Consider the following 24,550-nt stretch of genomic DNA (forward strand, 5'->3'; position numbering starts at 1 on the left):
AAGAACATTGACCTTAGAACTCTGTCTAAGGTCAGAGTTCTCTGGGTAAATGCCTACAGTCTTATTTATTTATTTATTTATTTTTCAGTACTGGAGGTTGAACCCACAAGCGTTCTATCATTGAGCTATATCCCTTTTTTTTGTTTGTTCTGAGACAGGGTCTCACTAAGTTGCTGAGGCTGGCCTCCAAATTGTGATCCTCTTAAATTGCTAAGATTACAGGCGTGCACCACCACACCCTAGGTGTGCTCTTTTTATAAAGCTTTTTATTTTGTCTAATAACATAGATAGTCTGTGATTTCAACCTTGTATTTCCCATTTCTGCTTCAATTTAAGCTTTTGTAGTGATTATGGAAAGCTATTTAGTTTTTTTTTTAAAGATAGTTCTTTGCTATTGCTGGATACACTGTATTAATCATAGTAGGTTTTATATAAATATCATAGGATGAAAGAAGTGATGGTTTTGTGATTCAACCCAGAAACTGTGGTTGTCATCATAACTCTCTAGAGAACCTCTGTCAGAGCTGTGTGGCAATGTTTAATGATCATCCAAACCAAAGCAAATACAGAGAATAGCTGGGTGCAGGGGTGCACTCCTGTAATCCCAGAGGCTTGGGAGGCTGAGGCAGGAGGATCGAGAGTTCAAAGCCAGCCTCAGCAAGGACAAGGCACTAACCAACTTAGTGAGACTCTGTCTCTAAAAATAAAAAATAAAAATAAAAATAAAAAAACAGGGCCTGGATGTGGCTCAGTGGTCCAGTGCCCCTGAGTTTAATCCCAAGTACCATTAAAAAAGAAAAAATAAGAAGCATGATACTAGTATGTTCAATTTCATCTACACAACAAAATGATAGAAATTATGTTTATAATTCCACAAAACTTTTTAAGTATCAACAAGAACATCTATAGCAATAGTGCTCCCACTATGTATTGCTCAGAGCTAACCATGAGATGTTCACGGGACACAAGTCATGCTGTTTAGTTTTGTTATTGAACCAGGCAGGCCCATGTTGCCCACCACACAGCATGCCAATCACTGAAACCAAGAGTTTTGCAAAAGAGAGTTCATTCACGAGGTGTGCAGATGGGAGATCAAGTCTTAATCTGCCTCCCTAAAAATAAAGTTTGGGGATGTTTATTGGCTGAGACGTGGGGAAGGGTGATTAGATCAAAATTCATCAACTGTAGGGCCTGTGGGTTTGGCTCAGTGGTAGAGTGCTTGCCTAGCATATGCAGGGCTCTGGGTTATACCCAGCAATGCAAAAAAATAAAAAATAAATTAAAAAGGAGAGAGAAAAATGTCATCAACTGTTACCATCAAGAGAAACAAGTAACTAAGAGCACGTGAAGGCTAGAGGGTTTATTCAGGAACTAAGAGAGAAGGTTTATTTAGATCATCCCTCTGTTTCAGTTCTATATTCTTAACACATAAGGCAAAATTCTGGGCATAAAATTCGATTTTATAAAATGTGTCTAAGCAAGTCACTTCCATAAATGTCTTAGTGCCCTCAAAGTTCTGCCAGTCTCAGGAAGCAAAAATCCACTTAAAGTAAAAAGAAGGGAGGAGATTGTTGAAGGGATATAGACAGGAACAGAAAACAAAACTCTCCCAGCAAAAGAACTCGAGAGCTGGGAGCTAGGCCTCCTGGCCTGTGACTCAGGGGTCATATAGTTATGCTAGTCTTGCCCACTGAAGCTCATCCAGTTGACTCACCTTCTGTCTGTGTGTCTTTTTGTTTTTCTTTACATATCTGCTCTATTCTTCACCATTTGCAGACTTATCAATTCTTTTGTGACCCATCATGACTAAGTTCCCCATCTCTAACATGATCTGTGCCAAATACCACACCTGATTTACTTGTTCTCAGCTGCTTGATTCCAAATTCTAATTGGTCCAGACTGGTCTGATGACCACTCCAACCACCTAGCTTTGCAGAGGATTTGTTTGGAAGGAAGAGAAGTTACGTGGGTCAGGTCAGGAGCCATGTATGGAAGTACTCAAAGGAGGGAGCTGTGGGGAATAGGTAACCCCAAACAACTTCCTTGAGGATTGCCTTCTTTGTAGGGCTTTCTTTTACCCAGGGGCTGTGTTAGGGGCCATTAGGTATGTTGGTTAGGGTTAAATGGAGCTTCATATTACAGAAAGCCAAAATAAACACAATGAGGGTTTATTTTCTCTCACAAAAAGGAAGTAAACAAGGCATTCTGGGGCTGTTTTGGTAGTTACATGGTCATGAAGAGCCCAGTGTCCGCCAGTCATGGGGCACCACTTATAATCCCAACGACCCTAAGTCTGAGGCAAGAGGATCGCAAGTTAAAGGGCAATTTAGTGAGAACCTGTCTCAAAATAAAAAATAAAAGAGCAGGGAGTGTAGCACCGTGTTGGAACACTCCTAGGTTCAATTCCCAGAACATAGTACAGGGGAGGAAAAGTCTCCTCTCTTTCCCATCTGCTATCTCCAATGCTGGCTTCTCTAGGGAGCTTCTGTAGTCCAAGATAGCTGATGATCATCTAGTCATCATGTTTGCGTTTCAGGTAGCAGGAAGAGTGAATGGGCAAAAGTCACATTCTTTTTTTCCTTTTTTCTTTTTTTTAGTTGTAGATGGACACAATACCTTTAATAAATGAATTAATTAATTTTTATGTGGTGCTGAGGATTGAACCCAATACCTCACAGGTGCTAAGCAAGAGCTTTACCACTGAGCTACAACCCCAGCCCAGGACTCACATTCTTACTGTCAGAAGCCCTTTTAAGGAATCTTTTTAGAGGTGTCATCAAAAATCTTCTGCTTATATCTCATTGGCCAAAATTTAGGCATATGGTATAATAATTGCAAAGTTAGCTGCACATACTGCCACCATGAATAAAATCAGATTCTTTATGAAGAGGAGAATTAAGTAGACATATGAGATTTCTAATTAGTTAAAAAAAAATTCTTTCTTCTAATTTATGTAGTGGTACCCTCTAAAAATATAGTCTTAAGCTCTACATACTTCCTTTGGTATTTCTTGCCTTCCTTAAGTCTTCTCTTAATTGTGTGTATATATTTTACGCTAGTGTAAGTGTGAATGTATATGTATGTATCTTCACACATACACATACACACCTTTTATAAATCCACATGCCTATAACCTTTTCTTGCCAGTTTTTTAAAAATTGCCTCAGAATAATTGCACATATTTATGGGGTAAAGTGTGATATTTCAATACACAAATATAATGTATACTGATCGAATCAGGTAATGAGTATATCCATCACCTCAAAAATTTGTCATTTCATTGTTTGGGGTTTCTGTTACTAATTTTAACCCCACTGGTTTTAACCTCACAAGTTTTGCATTAAAAATATAGACTCATTCTTCTCAAGGATGTAGTGTTTTGCTTATTCCTTCAGTTTGTCATTCATATGGAAAATAGAGATGGAGGCTGTCATTCTTAAACACCATATCATCAAAGCCTAGATAAGTCTGACTTTGAAATTTTCTACTTGAATATCAAGCTGTTCAAAGCAGTGATTTTTCATCCTACTTACACTCTAGAATAAACTGTGGAGGTTTTTTTTAAAAAATTTATGCTTTCCATCTCAATTGAACCAGAATCTCTTCGTGGATTATTTTAATGTGCAACCAACTTGGAAACCATTTGTTAGAATTAGAGAAATGACCTGAATTGCTACCTTCCATACCCAGGAAACAAAAACAATTGTTAACATTTAAAATGTAAATGTAAAATGTCAGACAAAAGTCAGGATATACTGGGAAAGCCTATGCTTTGGGGACAAGTGTTTCTGTAGAACATTGGTTCTGAGTCCTGGATGATTATAAGATCACCTACGACCTTACAGTAAGAGCATTACTCTGAATTGGAAACTGTAGGCCTAGAATTTGTGTTTCCAGCCCTACAGGATATACTAAGTCTGGCTGAACTTTAAGAACAACTGACTTACATTCACAAAAGATAACAATAACTGGACCTAGATCCCTTCCCAGGCCAACTCTCTGGGTATTGGTGCCTAAATCAGTGAGGTTTGTTTATATTTTACAGTTTCCAGGTGATATAATGTGCTACCAGTCAGTGAGCACCTCAAAAACCATAGCCCATCTACTTATATTATTCAGTGATGTCCTTGGAAATGTTTAAAAACTGACAGGGTGAGAAATCCATAATGTTTAGCAGTTGCCAATTTCCTTCCACCATTGAAGATTTCAGATCACAAAAGAAGGACGCTGAATCAGTAGTTCAGAGAAGATGCACTCTAGTTGTCTTTCTGAGCCAGAAACAGCTAACTCTAGAACACACTGCCCAACATTGATGCCAAAAAGGCTTTCAAAAGTACTTAATACTCAAGTTTGTTGTGTTATGATTATGTGACATTTTATCTCAAAATTTCAAAATTCCTACTGTGCATGGTGGTGTACAACTGTAATCCCAGTAACTCGGGAGAATGAGCCAGGAGGATTGCAAGTTTGAGACCAGCCTCAGCAACTTAGTGAGGCCCTAAGCAACTTATCAAGAAACATTATTAAAAAAAAAATAATAAAGGCTCAGTGATAAACCGCCTCTGGGTTAAATCTCCAGTGCCAAAAACATTTTTTAAAAAAATCCCTAATAAATTCTTTCATATCCTTATCATTCTGAAACACAGATGTTCATTCTTACAAATTTTGAAAGTTGACTTTTATAGTTTAGAAGCTAAACACACACACACACACACACACACACACACAGCCATCACTTTTTGATCACCTAAATGTATTAGGTGATTATCAATTCTCACAACAACAGTGAGATATTATTACTATTTTACTTATAAGGGACTCTAGATCAGAAAAGTCCTGAGACTACCCAAAGCCACACACATAATAGGGAATGAGTCAGAATTAGGACTCAATATGTCTTTCTACCCATTTGTTTAAACTATGTTGTACAAAAGGGAAGATATTTTAAAGTAAGAGAAGAGAGTTGATAAATATATGGCAAGAAAGCCTTAGTATAAACCTGATATCAGAAATCCGCATAGCATCTAGAAATGAGCAGCTGAGTTTATAGCAATTTATTGGCAGGGTGTTATTTAGCACAAGAGGAATCACTTAGGATTTTGAACTAGTTTGTACGGTGGTTCATCTTCTCTTCTTTCACCTTTTCATTGCATTTTGCACCTTCGTTAGGATATGGCAGATTCCAGACGTTATTTTTAATTAATCACTGGTTATTATATGTCAGCATTGGAGTATGTATATCCCACTAGATTTGTCAGTACTCAAAAGCTCTCAAGCATATTTATATCTTCAACCTAGCAAAGTAGACACTTAGAAGACTCAATGAAAGTTTTTGAGTTGGGTGCTGTGGTACACACCTGTAATCCCACTGGCTCAGGAGGCTGAGGCAGGAGGATTGCAAGTTCAAAGCCAGCCTCAGCAACTTAGCTAGGCCCTAAGCAACTTGAGACCCTTTCTCTAAATAAAAAATAAAATGGCTGTGGATGTGGCTCAGTGGTTAAGGTTCAAACCCTGGTACAAAAAAAAAAAAAAAAAAAAAAAAAGATTGGAATCAATTCCTTGTCCTGATGTAATGAATAAGCTAATTCAAACAGCTGTTTAAAGACCTCTCTAAAACAAGATGAGGTTCTTTCAATGAAAAAAAAAATGTTCAAAGACATAGTCTCAACTGAATTCTTTCAGAATCTCAATCAAAATAATTTGACCCTAAATCCTATGTATCATTTTGTTTAAGGTTTGTGAACCTCTCTAACCCAATAAGGTCCACTGAACAGTAGAGGCTAACAGGCCATTTAAATTCTTACTTGTAGGAGAAAACTGGATCTTGGCTTTTATTCAATGGGAAATAAAGAAAAATAAGAACAACTCAACACCAAATAACTTCCTGGCCTCTCCTTATCATCCTTTTCCCCCCTAAGATAATTATTCAGGTTATAAACAGTTCACAGTACAATATTTCTGCAATGTCATCAGATTAAAATTTATTCAGACTACAAAAATGTTCTAAAAAACACGTAACACTTTTATTCTATAGCAATCACAATATGACCTGCCAAATATGAGATCCATTAAAAATTAAAAGATTTTTTAATGCTTTCATATCATTGGAAAAGTCAATACCAACAGAAACAATGTTTACTGTTTGTATTTTTCAGAGGAAAATACAACAGAGGTATTTCTGCTTCTTTTGATCACTTAATTTTTCAATTATGAAGCAATGAAAAGGTTTAATTAAATTTTAATTATACTACTTATTATCTTGGCTTAAGAACTCACTTCTAATATGAGGGAGAGGGGGAGGAGGCAGAGAAAGTTACTGTGCCAAGGAACCAATGCTCTTGAATTCTTAGTTTTATTTAAGACAAGAGTTTTTTTTCATAGATGAGCAAAGGATTACTCAATTTGTAGCACTCCACAGCAGTAATGAAAATAGAACTCAGTCTTTATTTTGTGAAGTCACCCTTTCCACCTATGATATATTGGAAATGTTAATGAAAAGAAGGAAAAAAGGTGTTAAGCTCCAAAAAATTTAAGAAAAATCAAGAGGTAAGGGTTGTAGCTCAGTGGCGAAGTGTGTGCTTGGCATGCACAGGCCTTGAAAGAAAAGTGATTAATACAGCATATTGTCTCAGAGAAATCAGCCCTTGCAGGAACTCACACCTGTGCATAGCTCAGCACCTATCCAAGGCTGGGATAGTAAGGAACATTTTCTCTCTCTCTCTCTCTCTCTCTCTCTCTCTCTTTTTTCTAATTTATAGACATTCTATGTTGCACAACTCCAAGGTCACAGCACAAAGAATACAATGTGCCATAAAGCCCTTAGAGGAAAAAGGAAAGACAAACTCACCACTAATTGATGAGCTGATTCCTTGCTGCTCTGGTTGTGGGTTCATAATCAGCATCAGGTTATACACAGTCCATATACATTTCCTGAAGGATGAGGTTGATGGTAATGCCTCTCTCTCTCCACTCTTGTGTTGTGTGCAGTGATTCCACTCAGTTACAACAACTTCATAACCAAGTCCTACTAGAACAACAACATTTGCAAAACCCATCTCCTTCATCGCCTAAAGAGTTTCCTTTCAACATGAGTGTTTTGAACTCCGTGGCTCCCCCGGCAGTGACCACCTCCAGCAAGCAGGCGAAGGCCCCTCCATCACAGACATTCAGCTTGGCCAGGCCGAAGCATTTCTTCCCCTCTTCGAGTACCACCACAGCCACTGTGTCCCCATCCAGCTCTCCAGTGTTCACCTTGAGCAGCACTTCCCAACCCATTCAGAGGACAGTGAGCAAAGAAAGCCTCTTACTTTCTCACCCCTCTGTGCAAACCAAATCTCCAGGTGCCATTTCCATCTCAAATGAGCCACCCCCTCCAGGTCCAGCAGAGCCAGCAGCACCACCACTTGTGTTTTCCATCCCTAGTGGAAACCAGTTTCAGCCTCACTGTGTGTCACCAACTCCTGTCTCTCCCACCAACCGGATTCAGAACCCAGTGGCTTTCCTCAGCTCTGTTCTGCCATCTCTCCCTGTCATCCCTCCCACCAATGCCATGGGACTACCTAAAAGTGCACCATCCACGTAAGTGTCATTAAAGTTTTTTGACGGAAGAGTTGCCAGTTAAGAGGGGACCTATGCCTAGAATAGCCTGGTCTGGGGCAGGAGTCTTGTTTAGTGGATTCCTAGATAAATCCTCTCTGTTAGACAAAAAATGGGTTTCAAGGACCTTGAACACAGGGCATGATTGCTTTGAATGATTTTTTTTTAATTCTATAACCACAGTTAAGTCTTTATTTTTTCTATAGATCAAGTCTAAACAGTTTCAAAAGCAGTAAATTATATTGGCACGTTATTATTTTGTAAACATTAATCACTGAGTCAAAAGATTTAGGTCTTAAGTATTTCCCTGTGTCTCTAAACATGACTCACATGAAGGATATGTTTCACACCTCAAGTTGAAGCTGGAAATGTGTGATTATACCGTGTTTATGGGATGTCTTTTCCATTCTGTCATTCAGGCACTCAGGACCCCTCCATTTCCCAGGTCTTTAGGGTCTTCTTCATTTGGTTGGTGGAAGAAAGAGAAAGAGGGAAGATAGCACACAGGAGGAGAAGTTAGAACACATAGCCAGAAGTTTATATCACTTCTGTCAGGCCTATTAGCTATACCTCTGTCAGCATGTCTGTCTAATTACAAGGAGCCTGGAGATGTATTTGTTTTGTGCCAAAGAAGAGGATGTGAATGCTGGCAGGCACTAGCAGTTTCTGACACTGACTCCAAAGTAAAATAGAAATTCAGGGGGCTCCACAAGAAATTCATTTAAAAAGAATTAAATGACTTCCATATTCACAAATCATTTGATTGGGAATCAGAAAATTTGACTAACATAGGTCGAAAATATATATTTCTTCCATCCACAAGAAAAAATAATGTAGTAATAACAAAGAAACAAAATGACATAGGAAAAATAGTTAACAACTAGCAAACTCAGTAGGAAATAGAATCCTACAAATTGGTTGTGTTCTAAAAGTAAACCAAATTATAATCCTTGTGATTATAAGGAATTAATAAGGTTTACAAAAAAGAAAAACTTCAACTTGAGCTTTGAATGATTTTTAATAACTAAAAATTTAAAAAATATCTCTAGAAACAGATTCTCTGTATAGTGCTTACTCCCACAAGTGCCTAATAACTACTGGTATCTGATTTCTAGGCCTTTGTACAATGCTTCATGCTTTTCATGATGTGTTCTGTGTGAATTTATTTTATAGGCCCTCCCAGGGATTAATGAAAAAAAATACAAAGTCTCCTCAACCAATGAGTGATGATTACATTCGTGAAGCTAAGAATGCAATGATTCTAGACTTGGGGAAAAAAATGAGTTTCAGCGATGTCAGATCAAACCAGCAGGTAAGATTGTTGGATTCTGGTAGTTTGAATGGAATTTTATTGTAAGGAATGTAATTTTATTTAATTCAGTCCTTGCATACTTAGGTCATCTGACCTCAGTGAAGTTGATGCTACAGCTTAGGTGGTAGAGCACAAGCTAAGACTCACACAGGAAGCTCATATGCAGGAATCTGCAGTTCTTAATTACCCCATTGTTAATTCATTTTACTTGTTTATGTGTTTGCCTAGGATAGAATATACAGTAGTCTCTCCTAATCTGCAGGAGATACTGTTCAAAATGCTCTGTGGATGCTGAAACTGCAGACAGTATCCATCCCCACATATACTGTTTTTACCTATATGTGCATAGCTATAATAATGTTTAAATTTTGGAGGGGGTACTAGGGATTGAACTCAAGGGAACTTGACCACTGGGCCACATCCCCAGCCCTATTTTGAATTTTATTTAGAGACAGGGTTCACTGAGTTGCTTAGCACCTCTCTTTTGCTGAGGCTGGCTTTGAACTCACAATCCTCCTGCCTCAGCCTCCTGAGCCACTGGGATCATAGGCATGCACTGTCTATTGCACTGGGCAGCAATATTTAATTTTAAAATTAGGCACAGTAAGAGATCAACAACAATAACTAATAATAAAATAAAATGAACTGGATATGGTAGTACACACCTGTAATCCTAGGGATCAGGAGGCTGAGGACAGAGGATTCAAGTTTGAGGACTGTCTGGAAAATTTAGTGAGACCCTGTCTGAAAATGAAATGAAAGGGACTAAGGATGGAACGCAGTAGTAAAGTGCCCCTGGATTCCATCTCCAGTACTGCAGTAAAAAAAATGATTATAATAACATACTGTTATAAAATGTATTTAAAACTTTTAAATTTAATTCTGGGGAATTTTCGATTTAATATTTTTGGAACCCAGCTGACTGCAGGAAACTGAAATTGTGAAAAGCAAAGTCATGCATAAGAGGAAACTACAATATTCAAGAAGCAGGGAGAGTGTCTGTTGTCTATTCCAGCAATCCTCAGCTCAGCTTAGACAAACACCATAACATCTGAGATATTTTGATATCTGTGTCTTGAGATGTGGAGACTTTTAGGAACTTTGAGTTTTAAGCTGTCTTTCACTTGACATCCTTCAACTTTAGGTACCCTGAGGTTCGTGATCACAAGTTCCTCTCAGTTTTTGTATTGGGTTGAATCACTGAAACAGCCATCAGGCAACATCCTGTTTCACCAAAGAGGAAAGGAAAGCCTATGAGCATCATGCAAACAGAAGAAAGATAGATTATGTAGTTATTTGTGGTTTTGATAATCAAGTGGTTAATATTTAATGCAGACTTGCATTTCAACTCTTGGTTTATTCCCCAAGATGAGAACTGATAAAATCTATTTTGAAATATAACAAAATTTCAGTCAAAACAATATGCCAAATATTGCAGAATTTGTTCCATAAGGGGCAAATTAGAAACAAAGCTCCAGATTTTCCTGACTACATGCTGTTTTCTTTGGATGTTTCTCTTACTTCCAACGGAGTCATAGATATGCAATATTTTGCTATTGTGTTATACCTTAGGCAACTTAACTGAGCAGAATCTTTTGAAAATATGCTACTTAAAACCTTTTAAATTTTGATTTTTTTTTTTTTTTTTTTTTTTTTTGGTACTAGATATTGAATCCAGGGGCACTTAACCACTGAGCTACATCCCCAGCCCTTTTATTTATTTATTTAAAAATATTTTTTACTTGTCAAGGGACCTTTATTTTATTTATTTCTGTGTGGTGCTAAGACTCAAACCCAGTGCCTCACCATTGAGCCACAACCCGAGTCCCTAGCTCTTTCATTTTTTGAGTCAGAGTCTCGCTAAATTGCTTAGGGCCTAGCTAAATTGCTGAGGCTGGCCTGGAACTTGGTATCCTTCTGCCTCAGTCTCCTGAAACACAGGGATTACAGACACATGCCACCCCACCCAGCTTAATTTCTGATTTTTAAATTACTGAACTGAAGCAGAATATTTAAATTTCTCTAAATATCTTTCTCATATATTATTTCTGCAAATGCCAAATCAGCTATTCTTCCCTTCCATCCCCTAAGTAAGAAACTGAAACAGTTGTCAATTGGTTAGTGGTGGAACTAGAACCAGATCCCTGTTTTCCTGGAGACTTTTCGTTTTCCTTGAAATGCAAAAGCCTTTTTCAGTTTGATGACAATTACTTTCAAGTCCCACAAATGTTGCTCTGTCAAACACAGATTTGTTTTCCTATGATGCTGTCATCACATTTGTGGTTGTTAATCCTTCTAGATGTCATTGAAATTAGAGCTGTGTTCAGCCTATATCTTTTACAAGGCAGAGAGAGATCAATTAGAATCCTGTAAAAATGATACCAGCGCACACATCAGCTGTTTGATTTTACTTTTTTAATTTCTCTGTAGGTAAATCCAGGCGAATCCATTGCCCAACTCCCAGGAAAGTAGGATGTTTCTCTAAATTACCTGAGATGTGAGAACACATAAACATGATCTTCCACGAGTTGAGTACCAAAGACCCAGAAGAATTCTCTCTTAAACCTCACTGTGAATAACTTCAGGGTCCATGAACTAACTTTCAGGGAAATCCCTGAAAGCCTCTCAGTTCTTTCTAATTGTCTTTGATATACACATCAGTCTTCTTCTGAGAATCATTATTCTAGGAATTATGATCACTTCATTACAGAATTGGTTTTAGACTTCATTCTATGCTGTGGACAATGAAAGCCAAGCTATATAAATGAAATTTAGGAAACTAAGAAGCTGTCGAGATAGAATATTTGCATTAGGTTGACAGATGACAATTCTGAGAAAGTTTGAAGAAATAAAATGATGACCATATTATGGTATTGTTTTGTGCATTCTTGCCTTAGGAATGATGGTGAAAATGTCACAGAGAACTGTTAAGGTTAAGAAAGTTAACTTAGAAAAGTGTAAAAACGTGGGTGATTGGAGAAAAATCGTAAAGAAATATGTGAATTGATAGCTATTTATACTTGCAGTCTGGGGACAAAAGAGTGAATCTGTTTTCTAACTTTCCTATTAGTCTGCACGTATGGGTGGTAGTGAACAAATGATTCCTTTATAAGAATATGCATTTGTTTTAAGCTTTATTTTACTTTGAAAACTTTTAGGTTGAGACAGCTGGTTTCTCTTGTCCTTTTAACATAACAAGTGAATAATAATAATTATTCTAGAACATACTTGTGGTCTAGCATTACCACATTGTGCTGAGCATGAAAATAAATCAGAAGTCCTTGCATGATGAATGTCACTCACTGTAAACAATCTCCTTCCCCTTTCTTTTATCTATCCTCCACTTTTCTTTGATATATCCACAAAAGTACTTCTCTTTTGTAACATTTCAGTATCTTCCTGCTCTCATTTTACATCATCTTTCCAATTAACAATTAACATTTGCCATTGATTCTTAGAATTTTGTGAAATATAATGGTGTCATCCTTTTAGGTGTTCATATTTACTAAAATTTTTAGCTTTCTAAACTGACAACCAAGCATCTTTGTGTGATGAGTAAGCCAAGAGAAAGGTGCCCTGATTTCTTTTTAGGCTGCATCATTTCTTCCTTTTGGGTAGCATTCATCACTAGTGGATTTTGATTGGCCAGCCACCAGTTAAATCTAAATAGTTTAAGTTAATGTGGGGAATCTTAGAGGTCAAAGAAACCCAGGATTACAAAATGGAATGGAGCCTTTATGACCAGTGATTTTAATTCACTCATGACTCAGCATGATGTTCTGCAACCAGCAAATACCATTGATTGTTCATTTCTAAATTTTTGCCCACCCCCCTCATCTAATGTTATATTTCAACTTTCAGCTTTCTTCTTTGGCCTCATTTCTCTGGAAACCATCTTATCTCTTTATTCTGTTCCCCGGACCCCTGCCTTTTTCATTAATGCTTCTTTAGAAACTGTCTGTGATTCCCAGATACTGCCCTGGAGGATGGGGGAGGGGAGGGTAAGTATCTTGGTGCTTATTCTGGCTTTTTGCTCCTCTGATCTTTTTCTTCTCTAAGCTGCTCTGTCATTTCCTCTATTTAAATCTTACCTCTTTCATCTCTTATGGTGAATTCTTTATGGCAATCCTCTTTTGTGAGCAAATAGTCATGACATCTATTCCGTTTCTAATAAGAATTATTATATATTGGCCTTCTGGAACATACTGTAAGGCCATTGGCATTGTAGAAGTCTGGCTGCTGGGACAGTGTCCACATGTCCTCTGCCATGGGCTCACCCAGGAGGCACCAGTTATGAGCTCCCTGGGTGCTGTGATTAGGGGTTGTCTTGTCCATTGTTACATCCCTGTTAAGCCTGGCACACAATAAGTATTCAGTGGGTATTTGCTGAATTAACCCACAACTATGAGATTCTCATTAGTTTCAGGTAAGATAATGAAACCTTTAACCAAATAGAAAAGTTTGGGTTTATTGCATAACAATGGAAAAATCTTCACTTGACTACATAGATTCTGATTGTAGATAGTACCTGCTATGGTAGCAATGCATTTTATTTATTTATAATATTTTTTTAGTTGTCAATGAGCCTTTATTTTATTTATTTATATGCAGTGCTGAGAATCAAACCCAGTGTGTCACACATGCTAGGCAAGTACTTTGCCACTGAGCCACAATCTCAGCCTCTTATTTTATTTATTTATTTAAAAAAAATTTTTTTTTAGTTATAGTTGGACACAATGCCTTTATTTTACTTATTTTTATGTGGTGCTGGGGATCGAACCCAGAACCTTGCACGTGTTAGACAACCACTTTACCGCTGAGCCACAACCCCAGCCCCCTTTTATTTGTTTTTTAAATATGGAACATTTCACAAATTTGCTTGTTATCCTTGCACAGGGCCCGTGTTAATCTCTGTATCATTCCAATTTTAGTATATGTGCTACCAAAAGGAGCATTAACAATCCATTTTAAACAGGGATGAGAGGTGGGAGGGAAAGGGAGAGAGAAGGGAAATTGCATGTAAATGGAAGGAGACCCTCAGGGGTATACAAAATTACATACAAGAGGAAGTGAGGGGAAAGGAGGGAAAATATAAGGGGGAGAAATGAATTACAGTAGAGGGGGTAAAGAGAGAAGAGGGGAGGGGAGGGGGGAGGGGGGATAGTAGAGGATAGGAAAGGCAGCAGAATACAACAGACTCCAGAATGGCAATATGTAAATCAATGGTTGTGCAACTGAAGTGATTCTGCAATCTGTATATGGGGTAAAAATGGGAGCTCATATCCCACTTGAATCAAAGTGTGAAATATGATATATCAAGAACTATGTAATGTTTTGAACAACCTACAATAAAAATTAATTAAAAAAAAACAATCCATTTTAATCAGCTGATTAAAAAGATGAAAACTTAGAAACATGCAAAAATTAAGCAAAACTCTGGCGTTAATTTGAACATTTAAATATAAAATAACTTTGTGCATCTTTCAGTGATTTATTCTTAAATATACAATTTGGATTAAAAGTATTTTTATACAACCTCCTTGAAGGCAGAGTTTGGGTTTATAAAATGTCACATTTTCCATATTCATCATAGTATTTAGCACATAGCAGGTGCTTGCTAAGAATTTGTGAGCAGGGTCAGGGAGTAGGCTACAAACACTGATTATTTCAAGGAAGGGCATGAGTGATTATTAGATAAATAGTAAAGAAATCATTCTCTATGTATGTTAACCTCCAAGTTTATTTAGGAAACTTTGTTGTTCCAAATCTGCCTATGCATGGAATGGAAGGGAGAATACTTTCTCCAACACATAAGATTTTCTTTAGGCTAGGGGTATGACTTGGTGGTAGAGCACTTACCCAGCATGTGTGAGGCCCTGTGTTCTATCTTTAGCACCATTAAAAAAGAATTTTTTTCTTTTTGTGGGGATGTGGGGAGTCTACCCGGGGTTGAAGTCAGGGGCACTCAACCACTGAGCCACATCCCCAGTCCTATTTTGTATTTTATTTAGAGACAGGGTCTCATCATGTTGCTTAGCACCTCACTTTTGCTAAGGCTGGCTTTCAACTCATGATCCTCCTGCCTAGCCTTCCAGGCTGCTGAGATTGCAGGCAGTGCCATCGTGCCCAGCTGAATTTTTTTCCTTTAGTACACATCATACCCAATATACATAGGGAACCTTTCTCGAGGTTTGAACCTGTTTCATTATTTGCCCCTGCAGTTCAGACTCAGAACTCAGAGTAGAGGAAGGCTGTAGTGAGCTCGGGCAGTGAGTGCTGGATGCCTGCCCCTATGTTAACAATGTCTGTATCTGATTGGGATGTATTGTTCTCAACGGAAGAAAAGTGCCTTTCCACAACTCTGCCAATTTGAAAAAAACTCCTGAAGTCTAATGTTTCAAGTAGTCAAATTATCATCCTTAAGAGGATTATATTTAAAGAAAAGAAATGAGGCTGTGTTTTCAAATGTCATATGCTTCTGAAATAAATTTAAGTTAGCTTTTCAATTGCTTTTATAAAGCAACTATAAGATTTTCTTTAGGCTAGGGGTATAGCTTGGTGGCAGTTCATGAGCCTGGAAAGGATGGGTCATTTATCACTGATTTAATTTCCATACTGGCTAGATTCATACAGAAAAAAAAAAATTCTCTCCTTTGGGCACAGATGTCACCTACAAGCAGCTGATACAGAAACTCCTGTAGTTACTCAAAAAATGAAATGAGGCAAGGAAAAATGAAGACCACAGCATAAACCCAGTACTGGGAGTTTAAAACACATCCAACTGACAATGGATCAGTAGTGCAACTTTTATGCTGGATGTATGCAGAAAGTTTCTTTAAATTTAACTTAAACATATTCTTGTTTTTTGCAAGTTTCCTGATGAAATTTGACTCACAGTGTTCATAACTAAAAATGACAACTTGAATTGAAGTGTAGTATAGATAGAGCCACCAGTTTAATAAAATTTTACCCTTAACCCAAGTACATTGTTCCAGATTCCTCAAAGATGTGGTAAGGTTGAAGCAAGTGATGATCTTTATGTCATTTATGTATTCAGTCATTCTTCATATATGTATTGAGCACCTTCCAGGAGGCAGCATTATTCTAGGTGATGTTGATAGAGTGGGAAGAAAGTCATCCAAGATCCTGCTCTTGTGAAGCAAACATTCTGACACCTAGATAGTCATTCAATCAATAAATAAGAAAAATACAGCTAGTATAGCGGCGCTATGGGAATTAGAATGGAGAGTTAGCTTAGATGAAGTGACTGGGAAGAGTTCATTTCAACTTGACAGATAGGATTTAACAGGGAGAGGGAGTAAGAGGAATCCAGGATAAGTCTTAAAATTAGGGTTTGTGTATTCAAAGAGTGTCCCAAAGACCTGCGCCAGACTTCAAACTGTCAACTTGAGATAACTACAGAAATGGAAATTAACCATTAAGGAATTTTTATAGCAATTTAACAGGGAAATATTATGTGCATAAATATAATAATTTTGTTTTCCTTATTAATTTCATTTTGCTAGTAATTCATTTTGTTTTTATTTTACAAAAGTACAAATTAGAAAATTTTCAAAACCTGGTTTTTACCATAGACAGTATGAGAAGCACTGGTTGAACCATTTAACCAAGTAAATGAATCTCAGTGGCACCATTTCCTGAGATGAAGAGCAGGCTAGGAGCACCTCTGGGAGACAGAAATCAGGTGTGTTGTTTGAGCCAAACTAATTTTGAGATGCCCATTGAGCACCACAATGTAGAATTAATCATTGGGTATATGATTCTGAAGTTCTAGAGAGGAATCAGGCTTGGAAATAGGGCTTTGGGAGTCCTCAGCATACAGAAGCTGTCTGCAGCTGTGAGATTGAATGAGATCACCAAGAGCAGAGGATTAGATGCCAGCAGAGGAGAATGATCAGATGCTGCTAGAGAAAAAGAAGGAAAAACAGTATGGTGTGTCATGAAACCCAATAGAAAAAAATGTTTCAAAAAGGAAAAGTAGTCAACTCTGACTTATGCTGCCGAGAGGTCAAGTAAGGTAAGAATAGAAAAGTGATGATTCCATTTGGCTAATTTACAGACCCTAACAGCAGCATTTTTAGTGGAACAGTGAGAACACAAGCTTAACTGGAGTAGCCTACCAAGAGAGTAGGCAACAAGAAAGCCATCTGGTAAAATAGAGGTAGGAGTATTTCATTGCAGTTGCTTTTTTTTTTTTTTTTTTTTGTGGCACTGGGGATCAAACCCAGGGCTTCATGCATGCTAGGCAAATACTCTCTCACTGAGCTGTACCCTCAGTCCTAGAGTTACTTCAAATAGTTCTGTTGTTAAGGGAACTGAGAAATGTAGTGAAGGCAATCGTAGAACTAAGGGAGGTTTATTCAGGACAAAAATGTCTAGAAGTGGGGCTGGGGATGTGGCTCAAGCGGTAGCGCGCTCGCCTGGCATGCGTGCGGCCTGGGTTCGATCCTCAGCACCACATACAAACAAAGATGTTGTGTCCGCCGATAACTAAAAAATAAATATTAAAAATTCTCTCTGTCTCTCCCTCTCTCACTCTCTCTTTAAAAAAAAAAAAAATGTCTAGAAGAGACAGGAAGTTGGTGATGCAGGCATGTATCAGAATGCAGGGAAGAACATCTTTGCCAAAAAACTCTATAGGCAGTTCTGCATGTTAACTGTATGAATGTTAACTGTAGTTATAGAAATTATATTCCATTTTCACTCCAGTCCCTACAGAATTCTACTGAAGTTCCAGTTTCAAGGTAAGAAATCAGAATTCACTAAGGCAGTTTGGGATTTTAGTAGAAATACTGAAATTTCCCTTTATGCTCCATGGCAAGTGGCTGGCAGTGGGACATGCCTGCTTCATTGAGTTTCACAGTATAAATCTGATATCTGAATCTGTAAGTTACATCCTCAATTATAGTGGTGGACATGTTCTTCCTCACCATAGGAATAGAACTTTAAACATATTTGTCATTTTGACAGGAGTACAAAATTTCAAGCTTTGAACAGAGGCTGATGAATGAAATAGAGTTTCGCTTGGAACGTACGCCTGTTGATGAATCAGACGATGAAATCCAACACGACGAGATCCCCACGGGCAAGTGTATTGCTCCCATCTTTGACAAAAGACTCAAGCACTTCCGGGTTACAGAAGGCTCTCCAGTCACATTCACCTGCAAAATTGTTGGCATACCTGTTCCAAAGGTAGGGGAAGATGACCAGCCAGTTAACCATCCAACAGCACAGAATGATAGTGTGTTCAAAACGGTCTTAGCATACTCTTGTGTATCTACAGAGGTAATGAAAATCAATTCGAGAAATGAGCAAAACCCAGTTATTTGACTAAAATGAGAATATCAGGAATAGAATCATTAAATAAAGCAAAAAGAAATCAGACTTGTTAGAATTTTAATTAAATTTCTGAATAAATTTTGTAGTCACAATACTGTACTATGGGCTATTGATTCTCTTAACCATCAAACTCATCAATCTAACATTTTTCATTATATTTAAAATCTATTGAATACACATAGGGCGCCTGTTGTACAAAGCAAGCTATATTTGTATTATTACTATTAGGTTGGTAACTGCCGAAAATGTCATATCATTATCACTGACTGCTGAAAAATCTTATGAGTCACCAGATTTTTTGGCAAGTCAGCTAAGAGAAGGATTTACACCTGGTGTGGCTGTGGCAGGAGATCTCTTCACTCTACTTTCACAAACATTTGCCTGATGTTATTATCTATGGTTAGGTAACCAGGAAAAGTAGAAAGGGCAGTTGCAACCAGTACTTTATCCCCCCTGTCTTTGAGAGATATCCTTGACATATGCAGAACTTGTCAGGAAGAAAAATTTTTTATTTTGGCTAGATGAGAAATTTAGCTAGTTAATTCTAGCCTTATTCAACTTGGTATATTAAACCATACTCTTTTTCAAGCATGGTGAGCTATCATAGGTACTGAGATCTGCAACTGCAGGAGACTTAAATATGTATATAAGTAATAAGAAAAGAGCCAGGTTCCTGGTTTTCATTATTTTGCCTCTGAAGACACATCTGGTTCTTAGGGTATCTTCTAAACTAATAATGAAGTACAATAAAATACTCAAAAGTTTTATCTTAATCCTAAATTATATTGAATTTTTGACTTAAGTATTATATAATGGAGAGGTATATCATACCATCATTTTATATATGTTTTATAGCCTTTTTTCCAAGTGCTTTGAAAAGAGGAACATGTTGTAGAAATGATAGTTGACACTTGCCTCACCCTACTCCCTAGTTCTTTATCTTCTAAAGATATATGGAACATTATATATGCACATATATACATGCACACATGCATATGCATATAATCTTCTTGATTATCTTTCACTTCAGGTTTACTGGTTCAAAGATGGGAAGCAGATTTCTAAGAGAAATGAGCACTGCAAAATGAGGCGAGAAGGAGATGGGACATGTTCTCTGCACATTGAATCCACCACCAGTGATGACGATGGCAACTACACCATCATGGCAGCCAACCCCCAGGTGGAGACGCAGGGTTACGCACTGTGCTGCACTCTGAGGAAGGAGCGGTTGATGTCATTGTGAATGAGACCTTGAGAAGTGCGAGTTACTCAGGATTGCTGAGGAAAATGAATGAGAAGCATTGTGATTGTGTGTAACTAGAGCTCAGTATCACAACCTAAAAGACTAGTTAGCCACTGATGGGTCACTCAACATTTCAGGCTTTGTCAAAGGACATTGGTACTATTTCTTCACTACATTTCCCTCCCATACCTGTTGGGCTGAATTTTATGTTTGTTAACTCCTTGGGTCTCTTGAGGAGTTAATGAGTCATTCTATCAATTATTCTATCAAAGAACAATATGTCATTTTTGTTCTTTAGAGAATAGGTAAATTACTTCAAAAAGGCTTTAAGTGTCCTTCAAATTCATATCCTTCTTTTTCTTGACAAAAGTTGAAAAGTCATAATCTCTCACCTTCTTTTCTGAATGAGGCCCAGTCTTAAAATTTCCCTAAAAGATTGGCCAGAAAAAATGTCTTTAATTACTAATTTTTAAAATAGTTTTTTTTTACTTGGAGATGGACTCAATATTTTTTATTTTACTTGTTTGTTTATGTATGTGTTTATTTATTCACTTATTTATTTAATCTTTTATTTATTTTTATGTGGTGCTGAGGCAAGCGCTCTACCACTGAGGTACAACCCCAGTCCTTAATCACTATTCAAATGCAAAGTACAGAATTATAATTTCTACTCTCATCCATCCTTCCTATTGAAAGAACAGGATGAATCGTTATTGAGAAAAGTATAAAACTATTTGGCCATGCTCTCTGCATTGTAGCTACAAGTTGTATTAGGTTCACAAAAATTTAAAGAAAAACTTTTTATATTTGTGCTCTGTTCATTTCTCAGGTTAGTTTTAAAAACATCTCTCCTCCTAGAATATGAAGACAAGAAGTCATATTATATTGTTTTCATTCCACTCCTACAAAGAAAAATTCATAATAGCAAAAAGTTTCATAATGTTCTAATGCAGAAAAAAAAACATATAAATTGAAAAAAATGTAGATTCTTTCTTTTTCTTTTTTTTTTAATTCAGTACTGGGGACTGAACCCAAGTCATTTCACATGAGCCCTTTCCACAGAGCTACCCCCCCCCCCAACTGCCCCCATTCCTTTTAACTTTTGAGACAGGGTCTCACTGAGTAGTCCAGGATGACCTGACTTTTGATTCTCCTCCCTCAACCACCACAGTGGCTGGGATTGCAGGTACACACTACCATGTCCTTCTAAAGTTCTTAATTTAATCTTATTCTTTTCTTATTTCTCAGGGGAGAATCAGCTGTTCTGGCCACTTGATGGTTCAGAGTTTGCCCATTCGCAGTCGGCTAACCCCTGCCGGTCAGTCTCACAGGTAAAAATAGGAAGAATCCACCTTCTGGGGGCTCCTCCGGTATGCCTACCCTCCACAAAAAGCACCAAAGTTGTTGAATCTACATATTGTTACTTAAAGGTAGCTTCCGCCAGCAGCATCAGCACCACTTTCGAGTTTGTCAGAAATGTAGAAGTTCAAGCCCACCCCAGATTACCGAATCAGAATCTGCATTTTAACAACATGCCATGTGATTCACAAGCACATTAACATTTGAGAAATACTGATCTTTGGTACATTTCAATGGTTAAAAGTTTGTAACCATCAGTAGCACCTGTGTACATAAGATATAAATTAGATCCTTTGAATTGAGTTACTATATTCTCTTTAATAAAACAGGAGCCTTTAATGATTATATGTATATAGAGCAATTATTTTTGCTGTCTCCACTACAGCAATTAGTTTTTTATCCTCTCTGATTTTACTAGCCACTAAGAATATAGAGCGTGGCTTGAGTCTTATGGTGCCACAAAGTCTTAGCAAAGCATTCCATAGTTGCTGACACATATGAATTAAATGTGACTTACCAAAGGAATAAAAATAGCAACCCATGTTTCAGCTACAGTATTTCACCAGCCTTGCAACTATACCTTCTTCTTTTTTTAAGAACAGCTGTTACTGTTGGTCAGTCTTACCCAGTTTAAGTTCATGGACATCTTTAATGGTCTGCCATAATTTATAACCAGGTTAAACTTTATTACTCAAAGCCAAAGAGATTGAAGCTGCCTTGTTCTGGATAATAAACAGGACTTCTCTTTTGGTCTCTCTTTTGAGGTTCAGATTGAATACTGATTTATTTGTTTATTTTGATGTCTTTTGAACAATTGGTCAAACCCACAGCAAGAAAGCTGAGCCACTTAACCCAGAATGACTTCAGAGAGAAAGAAGCTAAAGCCTGTTTATTTGATTACAGATCTCCCAAGATAATCCTACAGTTTATGACATGCTTACCACTTTGCTTTCTTTTTCTTTTTAATTAACTCCACACTATTATTATTATTAATTTTCTGCCCTAGAAGGCTCTTTCCCCTCCCCACCCCAAAGAAAGAAAGAAAGAAAAAAAAAAAAAAACCGCTGCTGCTGTCTTAATAGTCCTATAGCCATGCCAAAATACCTGTTGCTATGAGTTTGTAAAATGGCTTCTATGTTTGAAACCTGAACATACTTGTTCTAGGGGAAGGTCCCGAGTGCAAGAAAGAGACAAAGAGCCTCTACAGGAACGCTTTTTCCGACCACATTTTCTGCAGGCTCCTGGGGATATGGTAGCTCACGAGGGGCGCCTCTGTCGACTGGACTGTAAGGTAGATTCTTAGCACTTGTCCTTAGTTTCAGATCTGCTCAGATTTTGCATTTGATTGTTTGCTTGCATTTATATTTTTGTTTGTATTTGTTTTGTTGGAGCTGTGGTTTCCAAAGAAGGAATTCTTGGCAAAGGGATAGATCATTTTCCACATAGGCTTTTTTGGAAAATCTAATACCAGACAAAATTAAATTATTTCATGAAACTTTTAAGTCATTATATTTTTTGGCATTGTATCAAGTTAATTGCATTTTTAAAATACAACAAGGAGGTGATATAATTTGAACATTTCCTTCCACGTGGTGTCTGGAAAGTTTTTATTTCTGTGTGATTTTTTTTTCTTTGTATCCTTGAAGTGATTATTATGAGATGTAGCCTTTGAAAAAATTATAGTCATAAAACAATGGTTGTGAGGCAGTTTAGGAGAGCAGAACATGGTTTCTCATACTAATAAACATCCATCACGTTTAATGAATCTGTATTCTAATTTTTAAATTAAAAACTAGGTGTGAGATGAGCAGGGCAGATACCTCTTAATATGACAAGAAACTTAAGTCACCACTTCCACCCCAGACAAAATGCAGAATGCTGTGGAAAATTTAGATGCAAATTTGGGAAGGCTTGAGGTTAAGCGTTCGTTCAGAATGCACCTCTATCAGTGATTGTTAGTCTCCCATTGCTGCCTAAATAATATTCAGGTTGACTGTTATTTCCCCCTCCAAAACTCTAAAAACTACAAGGTCTGAGTCCTCTCCTTAGAGATTCTGGTTTAATATTCTAAGTGGACACTGGAATTTTTTTAATATGTATTTTTTATTTGTACACAATACATTTATTTTATTTACTTTTATGTGGTGCTGAGGATCGAACCCAGTGCCTCACACATGCTAGGTGAGCACTCTACCGCTGAGCCACAATCCTGGGCACTGGAATTTTAAAATCCTCTCCATCCTCTTATAATTTGCAGCAAAATTTGAGAACCCTGGTTTATTATTTGACCTTTCTCATATCTAACTCATGCTTATTAAGTATACACGCAATATATCATCTCTGATGTTGATGCTTCAGGTCTGTTTTATCTACAGCTTAATTCTTATTTATTCTAATGTAGAATATAATCAAATAGATTAATCATGACCTAAACTGGGGACAAAATACCATATCATTTAAATTCATGCAGCAATTCATTCAGAACCCTCCCTCTTCTCCCTGTACTGCTCCAAAAGGGTTCTCATCACTCCATGTTTTCTCTCACTGTATACTTGCCAAACAAGGATGAAGAATTCAACCACCAAATAAATCTGCCTGTCATCAGTCTGTCATTTGCCTCAGCTGTCCTGTTGTTTATTAGGTGAGTGGCTTACCGCCCCCAGAGCTGACGTGGCTGCTCAATGGCCAACCTGTGCTACCAGATGCCTCCCACAAGATGCTGGTCAGGGAGACGGGAATCCACTCTCTGCTCATTGACCCACTCACCCAGCGGGATGCGGGGACCTATACGTGTGTGGCTACCAACAAAACTGGGCAGAATTCTTTTAGTCTGGAGCTCACTGTAGTAGGTAAGGTTTGCTGCTGGGACCCCCAGACATAACTCCCTTCAAAATTATTGTGCAAATATGCAGAACCTCTGGCAGAATTCCTTAGTCCTTTACTCCGCCAATCTCAGTTTCCGCTTCAATGTAGTAAGGACCATGTTTCTAGATTGCTTTCAAAAACAATGTTAATGTTAAAACAGAACGCAGAACCTTGTACATATTACATATGCAATAAAGGGAGCATTGTAATTATTCATTAAACAATCAACAAATTGACTGTCACTACATTCCAGTCATTTATCCTGCAGTCAGTCTGTTATTCCTGAAACATACCAGGATTTTTTAAATCTCCTTAAGTTACAGGCCTTTACATTCGTAGTCCCTCTATCTAGAATACCCTTCTTAGTCCAGCAGCTTCTTATTCATTCTCTAAAGACTAACTCAAGTGTCACCACCCTGGCACAGTAGATCCACCAAGCACAACTACTCCTTCCCAGTCCTCCTCTGTATTTCTATGCCAGTAATCTCAGCTACTGGAGGGATGAGGCGAAAGGACCACAAATTCCAGCCCAGCCTGGGCAACTTAATGAGACCCTATCTCAAAAAAACCCAAAAATTTAAGAAATGAAAAGGAGGAACTTACAGAGAGCTCATGGCCTTCTGTGTAATTGTTCGCTTCTTTGCGTGAGCTTCTGAAGTCAGAGACTCTGACTTGTTGTGTGTATCTCTAGTATCAGCCTTAGTGCCTGGAACATGGAGGGTGCTTGGCAAATTTGAGCTGATAAGAGAACAAACCCTTATCTTATAAGCTAATGTGAACAGAATGTTGTCATGCCTATAGAAGAGGAAAGCAAG

At 37.6% G+C, this 24,550-nt stretch overlaps 1 protein-coding gene and 1 non-coding gene across 2 annotated transcripts in view; one reads left to right on the forward strand and one right to left on the reverse strand.

Annotated features, from left to right (window-relative positions):
* Mypn (myopalladin) overlaps positions 1–24,550 on the forward strand; it is a 99,867-nt gene that overhangs the window by 58,836 nt on the left and 16,481 nt on the right. The window contains exons 12-18 of the mRNA XM_076834135.1: positions 6,988–7,578; positions 8,770–8,908; positions 17,900–18,121; positions 19,299–19,448; positions 20,760–20,842; positions 22,035–22,161; positions 23,512–23,719. Coding sequence (XP_076690250.1) covers positions 6,988–7,578; positions 8,770–8,908; positions 17,900–18,121; positions 19,299–19,448; positions 20,760–20,842; positions 22,035–22,161; positions 23,512–23,719 — 1,520 coding nt within the window. The remainder of the gene's footprint in view (positions 1–6,987; positions 7,579–8,769; positions 8,909–17,899; positions 18,122–19,298; positions 19,449–20,759; positions 20,843–22,034; positions 22,162–23,511; positions 23,720–24,550) is intronic.
* On the reverse strand, positions 13,760–13,863 carry LOC143381706 (U6 spliceosomal RNA). The gene has a single exon (XR_013088875.1). It is a non-coding gene; the product is annotated as a U6 spliceosomal RNA (small nuclear RNA).

The sequence above is a fragment of the Callospermophilus lateralis genome, chromosome 15 (assembly GCF_048772815.1).
Source record: "Callospermophilus lateralis isolate mCalLat2 chromosome 15, mCalLat2.hap1, whole genome shotgun sequence".
Taxonomy (NCBI): Eukaryota; Metazoa; Chordata; class Mammalia; order Rodentia; family Sciuridae; genus Callospermophilus; species Callospermophilus lateralis.